Source organism: Phyllobates terribilis, unplaced genomic scaffold, assembly GCF_046119375.1.
Source record: "Phyllobates terribilis strain yellow unplaced genomic scaffold, ASM4611937v1 Scaffold_321__1_contigs__length_2177432, whole genome shotgun sequence".
NCBI lineage: Eukaryota > Metazoa > Chordata > Amphibia > Anura > Dendrobatidae > Phyllobates > Phyllobates terribilis.
Window position 1 is genome coordinate 2,013,090 of NW_027363081.1, and position 19,811 is coordinate 2,032,900.

General features: G+C 49.6%; 1 protein-coding gene across 2 annotated transcripts in view; it reads right to left on the reverse strand.

The window, feature by feature from the left end:
• Positions 1 to 519: 519 nt before the first annotated feature.
• Positions 520 to 19,811, reverse strand: part of LOC141221135 (uncharacterized) — a 50,008-nt gene continuing 30,716 nt past the window's right edge. Inside the window, exons 1-7 of one of the 2 annotated variants that reach the window (XM_073666485.1) lie at positions 12,900 to 12,940; positions 7,714 to 7,853; positions 7,405 to 7,584; positions 7,201 to 7,321; positions 7,029 to 7,117; positions 6,742 to 6,832; positions 520 to 4,447 (exon numbers count right to left, since the gene is read on the reverse strand). In XM_073666485.1, coding sequence (XP_073522586.1) covers positions 2,358 to 4,447; positions 6,742 to 6,832; positions 7,029 to 7,117; positions 7,201 to 7,321; positions 7,405 to 7,584; positions 7,714 to 7,782 — 2,640 coding nt within the window. In that variant the 5' untranslated portion in view covers positions 7,783 to 7,853; positions 12,900 to 12,940 and the 3' untranslated portion in view covers positions 520 to 2,357. Of the gene's footprint in view, positions 4,448 to 6,741; positions 6,833 to 7,028; positions 7,118 to 7,200; positions 7,322 to 7,404; positions 7,585 to 7,713; positions 7,854 to 12,899; positions 12,941 to 19,811 lie in introns of those variants that run through there. The other variant, XM_073666484.1, reaches the window with a different exon arrangement.

The window sequence follows — 19,811 nt, forward strand, 5'->3', positions numbered from 1 at the left end:
ATTCATATTTTTTTCCTGTATAAATTATAATTAATACAATTTTGTAATTTTTTCACTATTATATGGGACTCTGACTTGAAGTTTTTTCCTCTTGTTTATTATGTATGGAGAACTATGTGGGGCCCATTATTCTGTATGGAGGACTATGTGGGGCCCATTATTCTGTATGGAGGACTATGTGGGGCCCATTATACTGTATGGAGGACTATGTGGGGCCCATTATACTGTACACTGGTTGGCCCACGACTTTGTCAAAGTTTTTCATTTTGGCCCTCTGCATGTTTTGAGCTTTACATCCCTGATGTAGTCAGTCTGGGTAAATGTACATGGAAATGGCAATAATGCAAAGCTGCTAATTGGACTTTGCTACAAGCCTCCTAATATAGCTGAACACGTAGAGGATGATATGCTGCAACAAATTAAAAAGGCAACAAAAACAAGTCATGGTCATAGTGTTGGCTCCCTTGAAATTGTTCCAGAAAATGAAGTAATTCTCCCAGAAAATTATTGAAATTACACTTTTTGTTATACACGTTTATTTCCTTTGTATGTATTGGAACAACACAAGAAAACAGAGAAAAAAAGGCAAATTGAACATAATTTCACACAAAATAGGTAGGACAAAATAGGTGACACCTTGCCAAAATTGTGGGTAAACAACTTTGTTTCAAGCATGTGAAGCTTGTTCAAACGCAATTTTGGCAAGTAACAGGTGTGGGCAATATGAAAATCACAACTAAAACCAGATAAAGGAAGAAGTTGATTCAATCTTTGCATTGTGTGCATATGAGTGGCACACTAAGCATGGAGAAAACAGAAAAAGGAGAAGAGAACTGTCTGAGGACTTGAGAACCAAAATTGTTGAAAAATATCAACAATTTCAAGGTTATAAGTCCATCTTTAGAGATCGGCATGTTCCTTTGTCCAAGGTGTACAGCATAATCAATAAATTTACAACCCATACAGTCAAATATGGGGGAGGTTCAAAGGTGTTTTGGGGTTGCTTTGCTGCCTCCGACTGTGTGCAAGGCATCATGAAATCTGAAGATTAGCAAAGGATTTTGGGTCACAATATAGTGCCTAGTGTCAGAAAGCTGGGTTTGCGTCCTAGGTAGTGTTGAGCGAGCATGTTCTATTAACCCTTTCGCCGAGTATGCTCGGGCCGAGCTCCGAGTATTTACAGCTGCTCAGTGATATGTTTGAATCACTCCCATGTGCATGATTTGCAACTGTTTGACAGCTTTATTACATGTGAGGAATGTCCATTTCTTACACATTCCTCACATGTAATAAAGCTGCCAAACAGTCGCAAATCATGGACACTGGAGCGATTCAAACATAACACTGAGCAGCTGTAAATACTCGGAGCTCACCCGAGCATACTCGGAACAGAACATACTCGCTCAACACTAGTCCTAGGTCATGGATCTTACAGCATGACAATGAGCCCAAACATACTTCAAGAAGCACCCAGAAAATGGATGGAAACAAAGTGCTGGAGAGTTCAAACCAGCAATGAGTCTAGATCTAAATCCCATTGAACACCTGTGGAGAGATCTTAAAATTGCTGTATGGAGAAAAATATTAAAATTTGAGAGTCCTCAGTGGTTGATACCATTTTTTCAGTTAGCCATTAGTCAGTAAGCTTTCGAGACTACTCAGATCTCTTCAGCAGACATAGTATAACACAAAATCTGAAGAGTCACATATTTATACACAACAGGGCGCAGGAATAATGTAATAGATAAGACAAGTGAAGTGAAGCAGAACTATCAGTATGGGAGAGGGATAAGCAGTTGTGGCCGTAAAAATGTGTGGACACAAGTAGATCTATTCTTTTTTTCGTTTTTTTGTGTGGCGATGAGAATTCATCCTTGTTTTAAATTTTTGCCCTGTCTTCCCTACATACAGACCCCCAGTTGGACAATTGGTACATATAATTAAGTTCATTGTGATGCAGCTGAAAGTACCTGGGATCTTGTGGTCCTGATGTGAGTTGGGAATCTTTATCTTGTCCGTGGTCTTTATAAATGGACGGGTTTTACATTTACAGTTGGTGAGGATGAATTTTATAAGTTTCACCACAAAGGTGAAACTATCCTCCCGGTCAGTTTGCTTTCCCTCCCAGTACCTTTTAATTCTAACAATGTTAGGTTTCTGGGAGATTATACTTGTTCCTTTTATTTTTGGTTCTCCTTAGCTTGCCTTCTTTGCCCTATATGAATGTGTTTTTCTTTCTCATTCAGGGTTTTCATATTTTACTTCATACTTTCCTTTCCCCTTGTTGACAGTGTGTTGCAGCCTCCCCTCTGGTTCCTCAGGAGGTATGAGAAACTCATCAACGACTTATTAGGGAGTTAGGTCTGTGGTGACGTTTTTAGTTGTACAGCTAGGGCATTTCTTGTCTGTACAGAGACTAGTTGGGTGTAGTTGCGGCATTCTCCCGTGTGGGTTCTCCGATGGTTATCAAGATGCGCTTTCTGTTTAAAACATTTCCCACATTTTGAACATGAAAAAGGCTTCTTCCCTGTGTGAGTTCTCTGATGTTTATTAAGATGTGAATTCTGTCCAAAACATTTCCCACAATCTGAACATGAAAAAGGCTTCTCCTCTGTGTGGGTTCTCTGGTGTTTACGAAAACTAGATTTCTGGTTAAAACATTTTCCACATTCTGAACATGGAAAAGGCTTCTCCCCTGTGTGCGTTCTCTGATGTGTGATAAGAGTTGATTTCTCTGTAAAATATTTCCCACATTCTGAACATGAAAATGGCTTCTCTCCTGTGTGAGTTCTCTGATGGTTGATAAGAGTTGATTTCTCAGAAAAACATTTTCCACATTCTGAACATGGAAAAGGCTTCTCCCCTGTGTGAGTTCTCTGATGTGTGAAAAGATTTGATTTCTTTGCAAAACATTTCCCACATTCTGAACATGAAAATGGCTTCTCCCCTGTGTGAGTTCTCTGATGCATATTAAGATATGATTTCTGGTTAAAACATTTTCCACATTCTGAACATGGAAAAGGCTTCTCCCCTGTGTGAGTTCTCACATGTTTGATAAGAGTAGATTTCTTTGCAAAATATTTCCCACATTCTGAACATGAAAATGGCTTCTCTCCTGTGTGAGTTCTCTGATGGTTGATAAGAGTTGATTTCTCTAAAAAACATTTTCCACATTCTGAACATGAAAATGGCTTCTCCCCTGTGTGAGTTCTCTGATGTATATTAAGATTTGATTTCTGTACAAAACTTTTCCCACAATCAGAAAATGTAAAAGGCTTCTCCTCTGTGTGGGCTCTCTGGTGTTTAAGAAAACTAGATTTATGGTTAAAACATTTTCCACATTCTGAACATGGAAAAGGCTTCTCCCCTGTGTGAGTTCTCTGATGTTTGATAAGATTTGATTTCTCTGTAAAAAAATTCCCACATTCTGAACAGGAAAATGGCTTCTCTCCTGTGTGAGTTCTCTGATGGTTGATAAGAGTTGATTTCTCAGAAAAACATTTTCCACATTCTGAACATGGAAAAGGCTTCTCCCCTGTGTGAGTTCTCTGATGTCTGAAAAGATTTGATTTCTCTGCAAAACATTTCCCACATTCTGAACATGAAAATGGCTTCTCCCCTGTGTGAGTTCTCTGATGTATATTAAGATATGATTTCTGTACAAAACATTTTCCACATTCTGAACATGGAAAAGGCTTCTCCCCTGTGTGAGTGCTCACATGTTTGATAAGAGTAGATTTCTTTGCAAAATATTTCCCACATTCTGAACATGAAAATGGCTTCTCCCCTGTGTGAGTTCTCTGATGTATATTAAGATTTGATTTCTGTACAAAACTTTTCCCACAATCTGAACATGTAAAAGGCTTCTCCTCTGTGTGGGTTCTCTGGTGTTTAAGAAAACTAGATTTATGGTTAAAACATTTTCCACATTCTGAACATGGAAAAGGCTTCTCCCCTGTGTGAGTTCTCTGATGTTTGATAAGATTTGATTTCTCTGTAAAAAAATTCCCACATTCTGAACAGGAAAATGGCTTCTCTCCTGTGTGAGTTATCTGGTGCCTAACAAGACTTGATTTCTGATTAAAACATTTCCCACACTTGGAGCAAGAAAATCTATTCTTCGCTGTGTGAATTTTTTGATGTTTAAAAAAAGACTTTTTGAGAAGAAAACTATATCCATATTCTGAATGTGAAAATGGCTTCTTTGCATTAGGAGCAGTTTGGTTTTTAATGCTTATTTTGTGACTTTGATTTTCCTTAGTAGTCGGTAATGAATCAGAAGACGAGACCTGTTTCAAAGGATCAGATGACAGATCTTTGCTGTGAAGGGATGATGGTAAATCTGGAGTAATGTCATTCATTTCAATTGTATCCTGTGGAATCTGAAAATTATCTGATTTGAAAATTGAAGATGTCAGCTGTCCCTCTGATCTCCTGGTACAGTCATCTGCCAAGAATAAAAACAATCATCATTTTTTTAATAAAGAATCCTTGAATTTTATATTTTTGAACATTTCTACTTAAACGGTCCATTAAAAAAGGCAAGTTATATAAAAAAATTCACTTATTCACCAAGACAATGACCATCTAATAGAAAACCTCATAGGATGAAGCAGTGGAGCGTGGTGTTCAACTGTTTGTTCATTCTGGCTCCCAAATATGGAGTAAAAGGCGCAGGCTCTGTCCAGCCACTAAGATTAGGGTGCCTGGGACCTGTAGTACCATCCAGTCTGGCAGTATGGGTGTGTGTGCTGTCCAGCTGGAATAATCTGCTCCCTGCTTCAGCCATTTGGAGAGCACTGCACCCTACTAAAGGTGGAAGCATATTGCTGGAAGCTGCCAGATACAGCCTTGTTCTCCTCTGGTTTAGTCCTCTGTGCTCAGCTCCCGGCTTGTGGATTTGTTTCCTGTTGTGACCTCGGCCCGTTTACTGACTACTCGTGTCTTCTGATTTTGTATTTTCTCTGCCCTCCTGGTTCTGACCCGGCTACCTGACTATTCTTCTTTCCATCTCACTCCAAAGAAGAGCAGTTAACACCGTGGCCCAAGCCTAGGGGTCTCTGTGTAGGTTCAGATCCATGTAGAGGGGTTAAAGGGTGATGATCAAAGTAATTTGTGAAATCTGTAAACAGGGTAGATAGTGACAAGCCTGTTCGTGGTAGCCATCTTTTGAGCATTCCTAATATCTAAATGGCGCTCCTTCCCTTCTTAACCTGCCATGTGCCCAGACAGTAGTGTACAACCGTATATAGGGGATTGTCAGATTCAAAAGAAGTTGGAAAATAATTTGTAAGGTCCATTTGTTTCCTATTATCCTTTGTGAAGAATTCCAAAGTTATCACCACATAAAGTGACACACGTCAGATTTGAAAAATGGGGCCTGATTAGAAACATAAAACTGCGGGAAGGGGTTAAATCAGAGGATTACAGAAGTTAAAAACTGTGACTATAGACAATAAAACATCGACTGAAATGATCAAACTGAACAGTCTTCATCAGAGAAAAATGAGTAACTAGTGGTGAAACCTCTCTGGGGTAATTGGAGTATGGGGCTCGGTGGCTCTTGGCAATCTAAACTATCATAAGAACCAATATTTTCTGTCAGATGAGTGTCAAGAAGAAATATTAGACATTTAAAGTGAACTTTTTTATAATACTGCAGAGCTGAGGTGTCTTAAATGTAGATCTCGGGCATTTGGAAGAGGTAATGGAGATCTTTTTGAAAAACTACCAGGGAGTTATAGAGTCACATAAGTGAGGCCGGCTGATCCAACCACAATGAAACTATCATAGAGAGGGAATTTGTAAAAAAAAGAAAGAATATAAAAACATGTAACATCCCCAACAACAACATATGTATGAAGGGAGAAATCCAACACTAAACTGGAGTTGCACTCATTTATGGTGGACCATTTGGCTTGAACAAGCCGGAACCCCGAACACGAACCTGAATTTGAAATGCCGAACAAATTTGCTCAATACTATTTATGATGTGGAGTGAATCCATGAAACCAGGGCTGGAGCCAACACATCTCCTGCAGGCGTGAATAAATGTATATTACAGCCATCAGCCACGCACAGCTTAGAGATGTATCATGGCACAGTGTAATGTTTTCTGTATAGTTTATCACAATCCAGTTTGAAGTTAGTTGGTTTTAAAATAAATTGAACAGTCAGGATAAAGGGAAACTCTGCTGTTATTGTACAGAAATTCACACTTGGCCTCACTGCACATTTAATGTTGTCGATCATAAAAGTGAAGTTTGGCCAAAAAGACTGGACCTGGTCTTGTAGGGACCATATGAGCACATTCAGCAGCACAGAAGGTAGATTCATCCAATAAGATATCAGGGATCTAGGAAGCCAACACCATCATTACCCTCCGCTTTCTCTTACAGGCCCATCATTATATTTTTCTTCAAGGGATTTTCTCACTAGTCAGCACATTCTACGTACGCTGTCATTTGGCTTTGTAGTTTACAGATCTGGGCAGGTAACGGTCAGCGTCTCCTAATCCCAGGGGGTAGGTGGATCCTCCAGGTTGTAAGTGCTACAGAAAAGGGCTTTCACAATTACACAAAGTAATCTGAATATTTTCGGACGGAGGAGAATGTTGTGGTCTAGAGGCAAAATGGTGATCACACGATTGTGATATGGCTGGACTACATCACCGATAAAGCAGCCACAGCCAGTGACTGAGAAGAATCTGTGACTTCTCTGCATTTAGTGGTTACTACTCACCTGGGTAGTCATATGTAGGAATCTTCTCTTTACACCGCTCATCACCCCTCACATATGTCTCTGTAGTATTAATATGGGTCAGATCTTCACCCTGAAACAAATATTATAAAAGTCAAAGACAGATGAAGAAGTCACATCTATGATCAGCTCTAATCCTGTTATCTCCACCGTTCTCATAACACAAATTTAAAACATAATAATGGTGGATAAAACAAGACTGAAGACAGGACCTTTACAGCCGTCTACACATCATAGGGGAAATCTCATGACATCTTCTCTCCATCTACCTGAAGAACATTGGTATCTTCTTGTTTACAGTCCTGTGGAAGAAGAGGATGGGGACATCTCTCTGGTGTTGTCCTCTTACTGGATAGATCTGGAGGAAACACATACAAGGACTGAATACATTTTTTACATACAGATAATTATAGGCCGTGTGTATTTAGTCCTGTCTATTACCTGGTGATGTGAAGGGCTGGGGAACCTCCATCATGACGTCCTTGTACAGATCTTTGTGTCCTAAATACTCCCACTCCTCCATGGAGAAATAGACAGCGACATCCTGACATCTTATAGGAACCTGACACATACAATGATACCGTCATCCCCCAGATCCCTTCATAGCATTACTGTATAATATCCCAGCATTCCCAGCAGTGTCACCTCTCCAGTCAGCAGCTCAATCATCTTGTAGGTGAGTTCTAGGATCTTCTGGTCATTGATGTCCTCATGTATCAGAGGGTGAGGTGGAGGCCCTGTGATTGGGCTCAGGGGTATTCCCCATTCCTCAGACACAGGGTCCTGACAGCGCTCACTAGAGGTCTTCTTCACTACTGTGTAATCCTGGTTATGGAGAGACACATTAATAAATCTCACTACAGACATTTCCAGAGTCCTCACCTCTCCAGTTCTGTCCATCTGTTATTCCCATAGATAAGAATGATGTAATGTGACGTCATCAGAATCTCTCACCTCTCCAGTAAGACGGAAGAGGATCTCTAGGGCGAGGTGTAATATCCTCTCCGCCATCTTGTCCATCATTTTCCTGGATAAATCAGGAAAATTTTCTTATATAGATGATCTTCACTGAGAGGATCCGGTATTTTAGAGTTCTGAATGAGAAAAAGATAAGCTGATGGATAAGACCATTTTTCACAGCTTACTAATTCTCCTACACATAAAGATGTAAATATTCTTTGACCTGATCTTCGCCCGGCTCTGTTCAATACATGATTTTACTAACTCTCCACTTCCACTCTCTGATCACAACCTTCTTTCATTCTCTGTCAAGAACTGTCACCCTGCTCAAGACACCCCCACTTTCCACACTTATAGAAATATACATGCCATTAACACCCAGAAATTTATGAAAATGTTGCAATCATCATTGGCCCCAATCTCCTTCCTCTCATGCCCTGACTTTGCACTGAAGCATTATAACGAAACATTGCAATGCGCCCTGGATGAAGCCGCACCTCCTACACAGAGAACAACTCGGCACAGACGGCGACAACCCTGGAACACACTGCAAATACACTTTCTCCAGTGGTGCTCCAGGTGTGCCGAACGGCTGTGGACAAAATCTAATCTGGCCGAAGATTTCCTCCATTATAAATTTATGCTTAAAACCTATAACTCCGCCCTTCACCTCTCCAAACAAACCTACTTTAACAACCTCGTCATCTCATGGTCCAATAATCCTAAACACCTGTTTGACACTTTTCACTCTCTCCTTAATCAAACAGCACAGGCCTCAAACATCAACCTCAGCACTGACGATCAGGCCAATTATTTAAAAGAAAAAATTGACCATATCCGATAGGAAATTTTCTCTCAATCCCCAAATGTTATGCATACTCCTCCCTCCCACACTGCATCTTGCTAATTTTCTGACTTCAAACCAGTCACGAAAGAAGAAGTGAAAAGGCTCCTTTCTTCATCTCGCTCTACCACCTGCACCAGTGACCCTATTCCCTCACATCTCCTTCAGTCCCTTTCTCCAGCTGTCACTACTCACCTAACTAAAATATTAAACCTCTACCTTTCATCTATTATTTTTCCCTCCTTTTTTAAACACGCCAGCATACATCCATTACTTAAAAAAACATCCCTCGACGAGAACTGTGCTGCTAACTACAGACCTGTTTCCAATCTTCCCTTTATCTCTAAACTACTCGAACAAGTGGTCCACTCCTGTCTAATCCGCTATCTCTCAGATAACTAACATTCTACTGAAACTGCACTCACTAAAGTTTCTAATGATCAACTAACAGTAAAATCTAATGGTCACTACTCCCTGCTGATTCTCCTGGATCTCTCTGCAGCATTCGACACTGTCGATCTACCTCTCTGACTGCTCCTTCACTGTGTCTTTTGTTGGCTTCTCTTCTTCTCCCCTTCCCCTTATTCTCGGGGTTCCTCAAGGATCAGTCCTAGACGCCCTTCTTTTCTACTTATACACCGCTTCTATTGGACAAACAATCAGCAAATTCGGTTTTCAGTACCATCTCTATGCTGATGACACCTAATTAGACACCTCTTCTCTGGACATCACTCCTGCATTATTACAAAATACCAGTGATTGTCTTTCCGCTGTCTCTAACACTATGCCCTCCCTCTATCTAAAATTGAATCTGTCAAAAACTGGACTCCTCTTATTTCCTCCCTCCACTAACCTACCTGTGCCCGATATTGCCATTTCTGTTTGTGGCTCCATCATTACTCGCCAGCAACATGCCCGCTGTCTTGGGGTCATACTTGATTCAGATCTTTCCTTCACTCCTCACATCAAATCACTTGCTCGCTCGTGTCTTCTATACCTCAAAAACATCTCTAGAATTAGAAATTTTCTTTCCTTTGACTCTTACTGTAGCTCTTACTCATTCTCGTCTGGACTATTGCAACTCTTTACTTATCGGTCTCACCTACCGATACAACGATGTCTCTTCCCTGTGCCAGTCATTGCACTGATTGCTCATCCAATACAGAGTTCAATATAAACTTATTGCTCTTACCCACAAAGCTATCCACGATTCAGCACCACTCTACATCTCCTCCCTCGTCTCAGTCTACCACCCTACCAGTGCCCTTCGTTCTGCTAATGACTTAAAGCTGAAATCCTCAGTAAGCCGCACCTAACACTCCCGTCTCCAAGATTTCTCACATGCTGCACCAATTCTTTGGAATGTACTACCCAGGACAATTTGATTAATTCCCAATACCCACAGTTTTAAGCGTGCCGTAAAAACCCATTTATTTAGACTGGCCTATCACCTCAACATACTTATCTAACTGTCCCAGTTTTGGCCCATATTAAAATTTTCTTCAAAATCATGCTCATACCATCCATGCACTGCATAGCCTCTGTCTGTACTGTACACATACTGGCTGGCGATCAGTTCATGTAGTGTTATGTACTTACCCTATTTAGTATATTAAGGCTGTATTATACAATATATGTACATTTTACCTTTTGTGTCTCCCCTATTTCCTTATAGACTGTAAGCTTGTGAGCAGGGCCCTCACTCCTTTTAATATCAGAGTTATGCTTATTCTGTAAAGTCTGTATTGTCTGTGTAAGTCCCCCCTAAAATTGTAAAGTGCTGTGGAATATGTTGGCGCTATAAAAATTATTATTATAATTAAATTTAGATGTAAATCTCAGGCCCACTCTATTGATGTTGAGTTCCCTGACAAATTCAAAAGATTGTTCACTCGTCCCCGACCAGATGATAAAAATGTCATCAATATATTTGTACCATACCCCAATATATGGATGCCATCACTTATGACCATCCCTGAATATTGTGGATTCCTCCCACCAGTCCAGGGATAAGTTAGCATATGAGGGGGCACAGAGGCTCCCCATCGCAGTACCCCTGAGCTGGTGGAAGTACTTCCCGTCAAAAAGAAAGAAGTTATGAGTAAGAGTGAATTTTAGAAGATCCTCCATGAAGTCATTATGTCTGCTACACTCTACTGATCTCGATTTCAGGAAATATCTTACTCCTCTGATACCATCCTCATGCGGTATATTACTGTACAAAGCCTCGATATCTAGTAAGGCCTGCTCCCCTACATGCATGTATACATGCTCGAGGGTCTACATGTAGGGGAGCAGGCAAAGGGAAAACCAACTCTAGAGGGGTTATTCCAACTTCAGGACCTCAGGCACTACTGGGGGAACATTATACTGTGTGGGGGCATCATACATACTGCATAAGGGGGATAATGGGGACATTACACTGTGTGGGGGCATCATACATCCTGCATAAGGAGCATAATGGGGGCATTACACTGTGAGGGCATCATACATCCTGCATAAGGGGCATAATGGGAGCATTACACTGTGGGGGCATCATACATCCTGCATAAGGGGCATAATGGGGGCATTACACTGTGGGGGCATCATACATCCTGCATAAGGGGCATAATGGGGGCATTACACTGTGGGGGCATCATACATCCTGCATAAGGGGCATAATGGGGGCATTACACTGTGTGGGGGCATCATACATCCTCCATAAGGGGCATAATGGGGGCATTACACTGTGGGGGCATCATACATCCTACATAAGGGGCATAATGGGGGAACATTACACTGTGTGGGGGCATCATACATCCTGCATAAGGGGCATAATGGGGGCAGTACACTGTGTGGGGGGCATCATACATACTGCATAAGGGGCATAATGGGGGCATTACACTGTGTGGGGGCATCATACATACTGCATAAGGGGCAAAATGGGGGCATTACACTGTGGGGGGCATCATACATACTGCATAAGGGGCATTACACTGTGGGGGGCATCGTACATACTGCATAAGGGGCATAATGGGGACATTACACTGTGTGGGGGCATCATACATCCTGCATAAGGGGCATAATGGGGGCATTACACTGTGTGGGGCATCATACATCCTGTATAAGGGGCATAATGGGGGCATTACACTGGGGCATCATACATCCTGCATAAGGAGCATAATGGGGGCATTACACTGTGTGGGGGCATCATACATCCTGCATAAGGGGCATAATGGGGGCATTACACTGTGGGGGCATCATACATCCTGCATAAGGGGCATAATGGGGGCATTACACTGTGTGGGGGCATCATATATCCTCCATAAGGGGCATAATGGGGGCATTACACTGTGGGGGCATCATACATCCTACATAAGGGGCATAATGGGGGAACATTACACTGTGTGGGGGCATCATACATCCTGCATAAGGGGCATAATGGGGGCAGTACACTGTGTGGGGGGCATCATACATACTGCATAAGGGGCATAATGGGGGCATTACACTGTGTGGGGGCATCATACATACTGCATAAGGGGCAAAATGGGGGCATTACACTGTGGGGGGCATCATACATACTGCATAAGGGGCATAATGGGGGCATTACACTGTGGGGGGCATCGTACATACTGCATAAGGGGCATAATGGGGACATTACACTGTGTGGGGGCATCATACATCCTGCATAAGGGGCATAATGGGGGCATTACACTGTGTGGGGCATCATACATCCTGTATAAGGGGCATAATGGGGGCATTACACTGGGGCATCATACATCCTGCATAAGGGGCATAATGGGGGCATTACACTGGGGCATCATACATCCTGCATAAGGGGCATAATGGGGGCATTACACTGTGGGGGCATCTTACATACCGCATAAGGGGCATAATGGGGGCATTACACTGTGGGGGCATCTTACATACTGCATAAGGGGCATAATGGGGGCATTACACTGTGGGGGCATCATACATACTGCATAAGGGGCATTACACTGTGTGGGGGCATCATACATCCTGCATAAGGGGCATAATGGGGGCATTACACTGTGGGGGCATCTTACATACTGCATAAGGGGCATAATGGGGGCATTACACTGTGTGGGGGCATCATACATGCTGCATAAGGGGCATAATGGGGGCATTACACTGTGGGGCCAGTAAAGGGGTCCTGTACTATGAGAACAATACGTTTCCCCCCTTCCTGTCTCCATAGTTGGGTCGTATGTATCTATTATAGGAAACAGAACAAAAACCTTATGATTCTTATAAAGGGGCAACACAAGACCCCAAAAGAGTCTCGGTGCTGAAGTGGTTAATGCCCCCTGCGCCCAGTAATGGGGTCTCCACATACCTCCACCTGCAGAGCCGCCACCACATATATGGCTGCTCTGTGCGCACAGGAGCTGTGATGAGGTCACAGGAGGGGAGGAGTCAGGGGTCACATGATCAGGGGCCTCAGTGGATGCAGGACTCTGCTGTGCTGGTTGTCATGGTGCTGGATGAGCTGAAGTTTATGTGTGGGGTCAGGAGGGGTTTACAGTGTGGATGTAGCAGAGCCGCGTGTGTACGAGGTGTACGGAGCGGAGCCGCGTGTGTACGAGGTGTACGGAGCAGAGCCGCGTGTGTACGAGGTGTACGGAGTGGAGCCGCGTGTGTACGAGGTGTACGGAGCAGAGCCGTGTGTGTACGAGGTGTACGGAGCGGAGCCACGTGTGTACGAGGTGTAAGGAGCAGAGCCGCGTGTGTACGAGGTGTACGGAGCAGAGCCGCGTGTGTACGAGGTGTACGGAGCAGAGCCGCGCGTGTACGAGGTGTACGGAGCGGAGCCGCGCGTGTACGAGGTGTACGGAGCGGAGCCGCGCGTGTACGAGGTGTACGGAGCGGAGCCGCGCGTGTACGAGGTGTACGGAGCGGAGCCGCGCGTGTACGAGGTGTACGGAGTGGAGCCGCGCGTGTACGAGGTGTACGGAGCGGAGCCGCGCGTGTACGAGGTGTACGGAGCGGAGCCGCACGTGTACGAGGTGTACGGAGCGGAGCCGCGCGTGTACGAGGTGTACGGAGCGGAGCCGCGCGTGTACGAGGTGTACGGAGCGGAGCCGCGCGTGTACGAGGCGTTCGGAGCGGAGCCGCGCGTGTACGAGGTGTACAGAGCGGAGCCGCGCGTGTACGAGGTGTACGGAGCGGAGCGGCGTGTACGAGATGTACGGAGCAGAGCCGCGTGTGTTCGAGGTGTACGGATCGGAGCCGCGTGTACGAGGTGTACGGAGCGGAGCCTTGTTTGTACGAGGTGTACGGAGCGGAGCCGCGTGTACGAGGTGTACGGAGCGGAGCCGCGTGTGTACGAGGTGTACGGAGCGGAGTCGCGTGTACGAGGTGTACTGAGCGGAGCCGCGTGTGTACGAGGTATACTGAGCGGAGCCGCGTGTGTACGAGGTGTACTGAGCGGAGCCGCGTGTGTACAAGGTGTACTAAGCGGAGCCGCGTGTGTACGGAGCGGAGACGCGTGTGTACGAGGTGTACGGAGCAGAGCCGCGTGTGTACGAGGTGTACGGAGCAGAGCCGCGCGTGTACGAGGTGTACGGAGCGGAGCCGCGCGTGTACGAGGTGTACGGAGCGGAGCCGCGCGTGTACGAGGTGTACGGAGCGGAGCCGCGCGTGTACGAGGTGTACGGAGCGGAGCCGCGCATGTACGAGGTGTACGGAGCGGAGCCACGTGTGTACGAGGTGTACGGAGCGGAGCCGCGTGTACGAGGTGTACGGAGAAGGAGCCGCGCGTGTACGAGGTGTACGGAGCAGAGCCGAGCGTGTACGAGGCGTACGGAGCGGAGCCGCGCGTGTACGAGGTGTACTGAGTGGAGCCGCGTGTGTACGGAGTGGAGCCGCGTGTGTACGAGGTGTACTGAGCGGAGGCGCGTGTGTACGAGGTGTACTGAGCGGAGCCGCGTGTGTACGAGGTGTACTGAGCGGAGCCGCGTGTGTACGAGGTGTACTGAGTGGAGCCGCGTGTGTACGAGGTGTACGGAGCAAAGCCGCGTGTGTACGAGGTGTACGGAGCAAAGCCGCGTGTGTACGAGGTGTACGGAGCAGAGCCGTGTATGTACGAGGTATATGGAGCGGAGCCGCGCGTGTATGAGGCGTACGGAGCGGAGCCGCGCGTGTACGAGGGTACGGAGCGGAACCGCGCGTGTACGAGGCGTATGGAGCGGAGCCGCATGTGTACGAGGCGTACGGAGCGGAGCCGTGTGTACGAGGTGTACGGAGCGGAGCCGCATCTGTACGAGGTGTACGGAGCGGAGCCGCGTGTGTACGAGGTGTACTGAGCGGAGCCGCGTGTGTACGAGGTGTACTGAGCGGAGCCGCGTGTGTACGGAGCGGAGCCGCGTGTTTACGAGGTTTATGGAGCAGAGCCGCGTGTGTACGAGGTGTACGGAGCAGAGCCGCGTGTGTACGAGGTGTACGGAGCAGAGCCGCGCGTGTACTAGGTGTACTGAGCGGAGCCGCGCGTGTACGAGGTGTACGGAGCGGAGCCGCATGTGTACGAGGTGTACGGAGCGGAGCCGTGTGTACGAGGTGTACGGAGCGGAGCCGCATGTGTACGAGGTGTACGGAGAGGAGCCGCGTGTGTACGAGGTGTACGGAGCGGAGCCGCGTGTGTACGAGGTGTACTGAGTGGAGCCGCGTGTGTACAAGGTGTACTGAGCGGAGCCGCGTGTGTACGGAGCAGAGCCGCGTGTGTACGAGGTGTACGGAGCAGAGCCGCGTGTGTACGGAGCAGAGCCGCGTGTGTACGAGGTGTACGGAGCAGAGCCGCGTGTGTATGAGGTGTACAGAGCGGAGCCGCATGTGTACGAGGTGTACGGAGCGGAGCCGCGCATGTACGAGGTGTACGGAGCAGAGCCGCGTGTACGAGATGTACGGAGCAGAGCCGCGTGTGTACGAGGTGTACGGAGCGGAGCATTGTTTGTACGAGGTGTACGGAGCGGAGCCGCGTGTACGAGGTGTACGGAGCGGAGCCACGTGTGTACGAGGTGTACGGAGCAGAGCCGCGTGTGTATGAGGTGTACGGAGCGGAGCCGCGTTTGTACGAGGTGTACTGAGTGGAGCCGCGTGTGTACGGAGCGGAGACGCGTGTGTACGAGGTGTACGGAGCAGAGCCGCGTGTGTACGAGGTGTACGGAGCAGAGCCGTGTGTGTACGAAGTATACGGAGCGGAGCCGCGCGTGTATGAGGCGTACGGAGCGGAGCCGCGTGTGTACGAGGTGTACTGAGTGGAGCCGCGTGTGTACGAGGTGTACTGAGCGGAGCCGCGTGTGTACGATGTGTACTGAGCGGAGCCGCGTGTGTACGAGGTGTACGGAGCGGAGCCGCGTGTGTACGAGGTGTACGGAGCGGAGCCGCGTGTGTACGAGGTGTACGGAGCAGAGCCGCATGTGTACGAGGTGTACGGAGCAGAGCCGCATGTGTACGAGGTGTACGGAGCAGAGCCGCGCGTGTACGAGGTGTACGGAGCAGAGCCGCATGTGTACGAGGTGTACGGAGCGGAGCCGTGTGTACGAGGTGTACGGAGCGGAGCCGCATGTGTACGAGGTGTACGGAGCGGAGCCGCGTGTGTACGAGGTGTACTGAGTGGAGCCGCGTGTGTACGAGGTGTACTGAGTGGAGCCGCGTGTGTACGAGGTGTACTGAGCGGAGCCGCGTGTGTACGGAGCAGAGCCGCGTGTGTACGAGGTGTACGGAGCAGAGCCGCGTGTGTACGAGGTGTACGGAGCAGAGCCGCGTGTGTACGAGGTGTACGGAGCAGAGCCGCGTGTGTGCGAGGTGTACGGAGCAGAGCCGCGTGTGTGCGAGGTGTACGGAGCAGAGCCGCGTGTGTATGAGGTGTACGGAGCGGAGCCTATGTGTACGAGGTGTACGGAGCGGAGCCGCGTGTGTACGAGGTGTACGGAGCAGAGCCGTGTGTGTACGTGGTGTACGGAGCAGAGCCGCGTGTGTACGAGGTGTACGGAGCAGAGCCGCGTGTGTACGTGGTGTACGGAGCAGAGCCGCGTGTGTACGAGGTGTACGGAGTAGAGCCGCGTGTGTACGAGGTGTACGGAGCAGAGCCGCGTGTGTACGGAGCGGAGCCGCGTGTGTCCGAGGTGTACGGAGCAGAGCCGCGTGTGTACGAGGTGTACGGAGCAGAGCCGCGTGTGTACGAGGTGTATGGAGCAGAGCCGCGTGTGTACGAGGTGTACGGAGCAGAGCCGTGTGTGTACGAGGTGTACGGAGCAGAGCCGCGTGTGTACGAGGTGTATGGAGCAGAGCCGCGTGTGTACGAGGTGTACGGAGCAGAGCCGCGTGTGTACGAGGTGTACGGAGCAGAGCCGCGTGTGTACGAGGTGTACGGAGCAGAGCCGCGTGTGTACGAGGTGTACGGAGCAGAGCCGCGTGTGTGCGAGGTGTACGGAGCAGAGCCGCGTGTGTACGAGGTGTACGGAGCAGAGCCGTGTGTGTACGAGGTGTACGGAGCAGAGCCGCGCGTGTACGAGGTATACGGAGCAGAGCCGCGCGTGTACGAGGTATACGGAGCAGAGCCGCGCGTGTACGAGGTGTACGGAGCGGAGTCGTGTGTACAAGGTGTACGGAGCGGAGCCGCATGTGTACGAGGTGTACGGAGCGGAGCCGCGTGTGTACAAGGTGTACTGAGCGGAGCCGCGTGTGTACGGAGCGGAGCCGCGTGTGTCCGAGGTGTACGGAGCAGAGCCGCGTGTGTACGAGGTGTACGGAGCAGAGCCGCGTGTGTACGAGGTGTACGGAGCAGAGCCGCGTGTGTACGAGGTGTACGGAGCAGAGCCGCGTGTGTACGAGGTGTACGGAGCAGAGCCGCGTGTGTACGAGGTGTACGGAGCAGAGCCGCGTGTGTACGAGGTGTACGGAGCAGAGCCGCGTGTGTACGAGGTGTACGGAGCAGAGCCGCATGTGTACGAGGTGTACGGAGCAGAGCCGCATGTGTACGAGGTGTACGGAGCAGAGCCGCGCGTGTACGAGGTGTACGGAGCAGAGCCGCATGTGTACGAGGTGTACGGAGCGGAGCCGTGTGTACGAGGTGTACGGAGCGGAGCCGCATGTGTACGAGGTGTACGGAGCGGAGCCGCGTGTGTACGAGGTGTACTGAGTGGAGCCGCGTGTGTACGAGGTGTACTGAGTGGAGCCGCGTGTGTACGAGGTGTACTGAGCGGAGCCGCGTGTGTACGGAGCAGAGCCGCGTGTGTACGAGGTGTACGGAGCAGAGCCGCGTGTGTACGAGGTGTACGGAGCAGAGCCGCGTGTGTACGAGGTGTACGGAGCAGAGCCGCGTGTGTGCGAGGTGTACGGAGCAGAGCCGCGTGTGTGCGAGGTGTACGGAGCAGAGCCGCGTGTGTATGAGGTGTACGGAGCGGAGCCTATGTGTACGAGGTGTACGGAGCGGAGCCGCGTGTGTACGAGGTGTACGGAGCAGAGCCGTGTGTGTACGTGGTGTACGGAGCAGAGCCGCGTGTGTACGAGGTGTACGGAGCAGAGCCGTGTGTGTACGTGGTGTACGGAGCAGAGCCGCGTGTGTACGAGGTGTACGGAGTAGAGCCGCGTGTGTACGAGGTGTACGGAGCAGAGCCGCGTGTGTACAGAGCGGAGCCGCGTGTGTACGGAGCGGAGCCGCGTGTGTCCGAGGTGTACGGAGCAGAGCCGCGTGTGTACGAGGTGTACGGAGCAGAGCCGCGTGTGTACGAGGTGTATGGAGCAGAGCCGCGTGTGTACGAGGTGTACGGAGCAGAGCCGCGTGTGTACGAGGTGTACGGAGCAGAGCCGCGTGTGTACGAGGTGTATGGAGCAGAGCCGCGTGTGTACGAGGTGTACGGAGCAGAGCCGCGTGTGTACGAGGTGTACGGAGCAGAGCCGCGTGTGTACGAGGTGTACGGAGCAGAGCCGCGTGTGTACGAGGTGTACGGAGCAGAGCCGCGTGTGTGCGAGGTGTACGGAGCAGAGCCGCGTGTGTACGAGGTGTACGGAGCAGAGCCGTGTGTGTACGAGGTGTACGGAGCAGAGCCGCGCGTGTACGAGGTATACGGAGCAGAGCCGCGCGTGTACGAGGTGTACGGAGCGGAGTCGTGTGTACAAGGTGTACGGAGCGGAGCCGCATGTGTACGAGGTGTACGGAGCGGAGCCGCGTGTGTACAAGGTGTACTGAGCGGAGCCGCGTGTGTACGGAGCGGAGCCGCGTGTGTCCGAGGTGTACGGAGCAGAGCCGCGTGTGTACGAGGTGTACGGAGCAGAGCCGCGTGTGTACGAGGTGTACGGAGCAGAGCCGCGTGTGTACGAGGTGTACGGAGCAGAGCCGCGTGTGTACGAGGTGTACGGAGCAGAGCCGCGTGTGTACGAGGTGTACGGAGCAGAGCCGCGTGTGTGCGAGGTGTACGGAGCGGAGCCGCATGTGTACGAGGTGTACGGAGCGGAGCCGCGCGTGTACGAGGTGTACGGAGCGGAGCCGCATGTGTACGAGGTGTACGGAGAGGAGCCGCATGTGTACGAGGTGTACGGAGAGGAGCCGCATGTGTACGAGGTGTACGGAGCGGAGCCGTGTGTACGAGGTGTACGGGGCGGAGCCGCATGTGTACGAGGTGTACTGAGTGGAGCCGCGCGTGTACGGAGCGGAGCCGCGCGTGTACGAGGTGTACGGAGCAGAGCCGCGTGTGTAGGTGGTGTACGGAGCAGAGCCGCGTGTGTACGAGGTGTACAGAGCAGAGCCGCGTGTGTACGAGGTGTACGGAGCAGAGCCGCGTGTGTACGAGGTGTATGGAGCAGAGCCGCGGGTGTACGAGGTGTACGGAGCAGAGCCGCGCGTGTACGAGGTGTACGGAGCAGAGCCGCGCGTGTACGAGGTGTACGGAGCAGAGCCGCGCGTGTACGAGGTGTACGGAGCAGAGCCGCGCGTGTACGAGGTGTACGGAGCAGAGCCGCGCGTGTACGAGGTGTACGGAGCAGAGCCGCGCGTGTACGAGGTGTACGGAGCAGAGCCGCGTCTGTATGAGGTGTACGGAGCGGAGCCGCTTGTGTACGAGGTGTACGGAGCAGAGCCGCATGTGTACGAGGTGTACGGAGCGGAGCCGCGCGTGTACAAGGTGTACGGAGCGGAGCCGCATGTGTACGAGGTGTACGGAGCGGAGCCGCGTGTGTACAAGGTGTACTGAGCGGAGCCGCGTGTGTACGGAGCGGAGCCGCGTGTGTCCGAGGTGTACGGAGCAGAGCC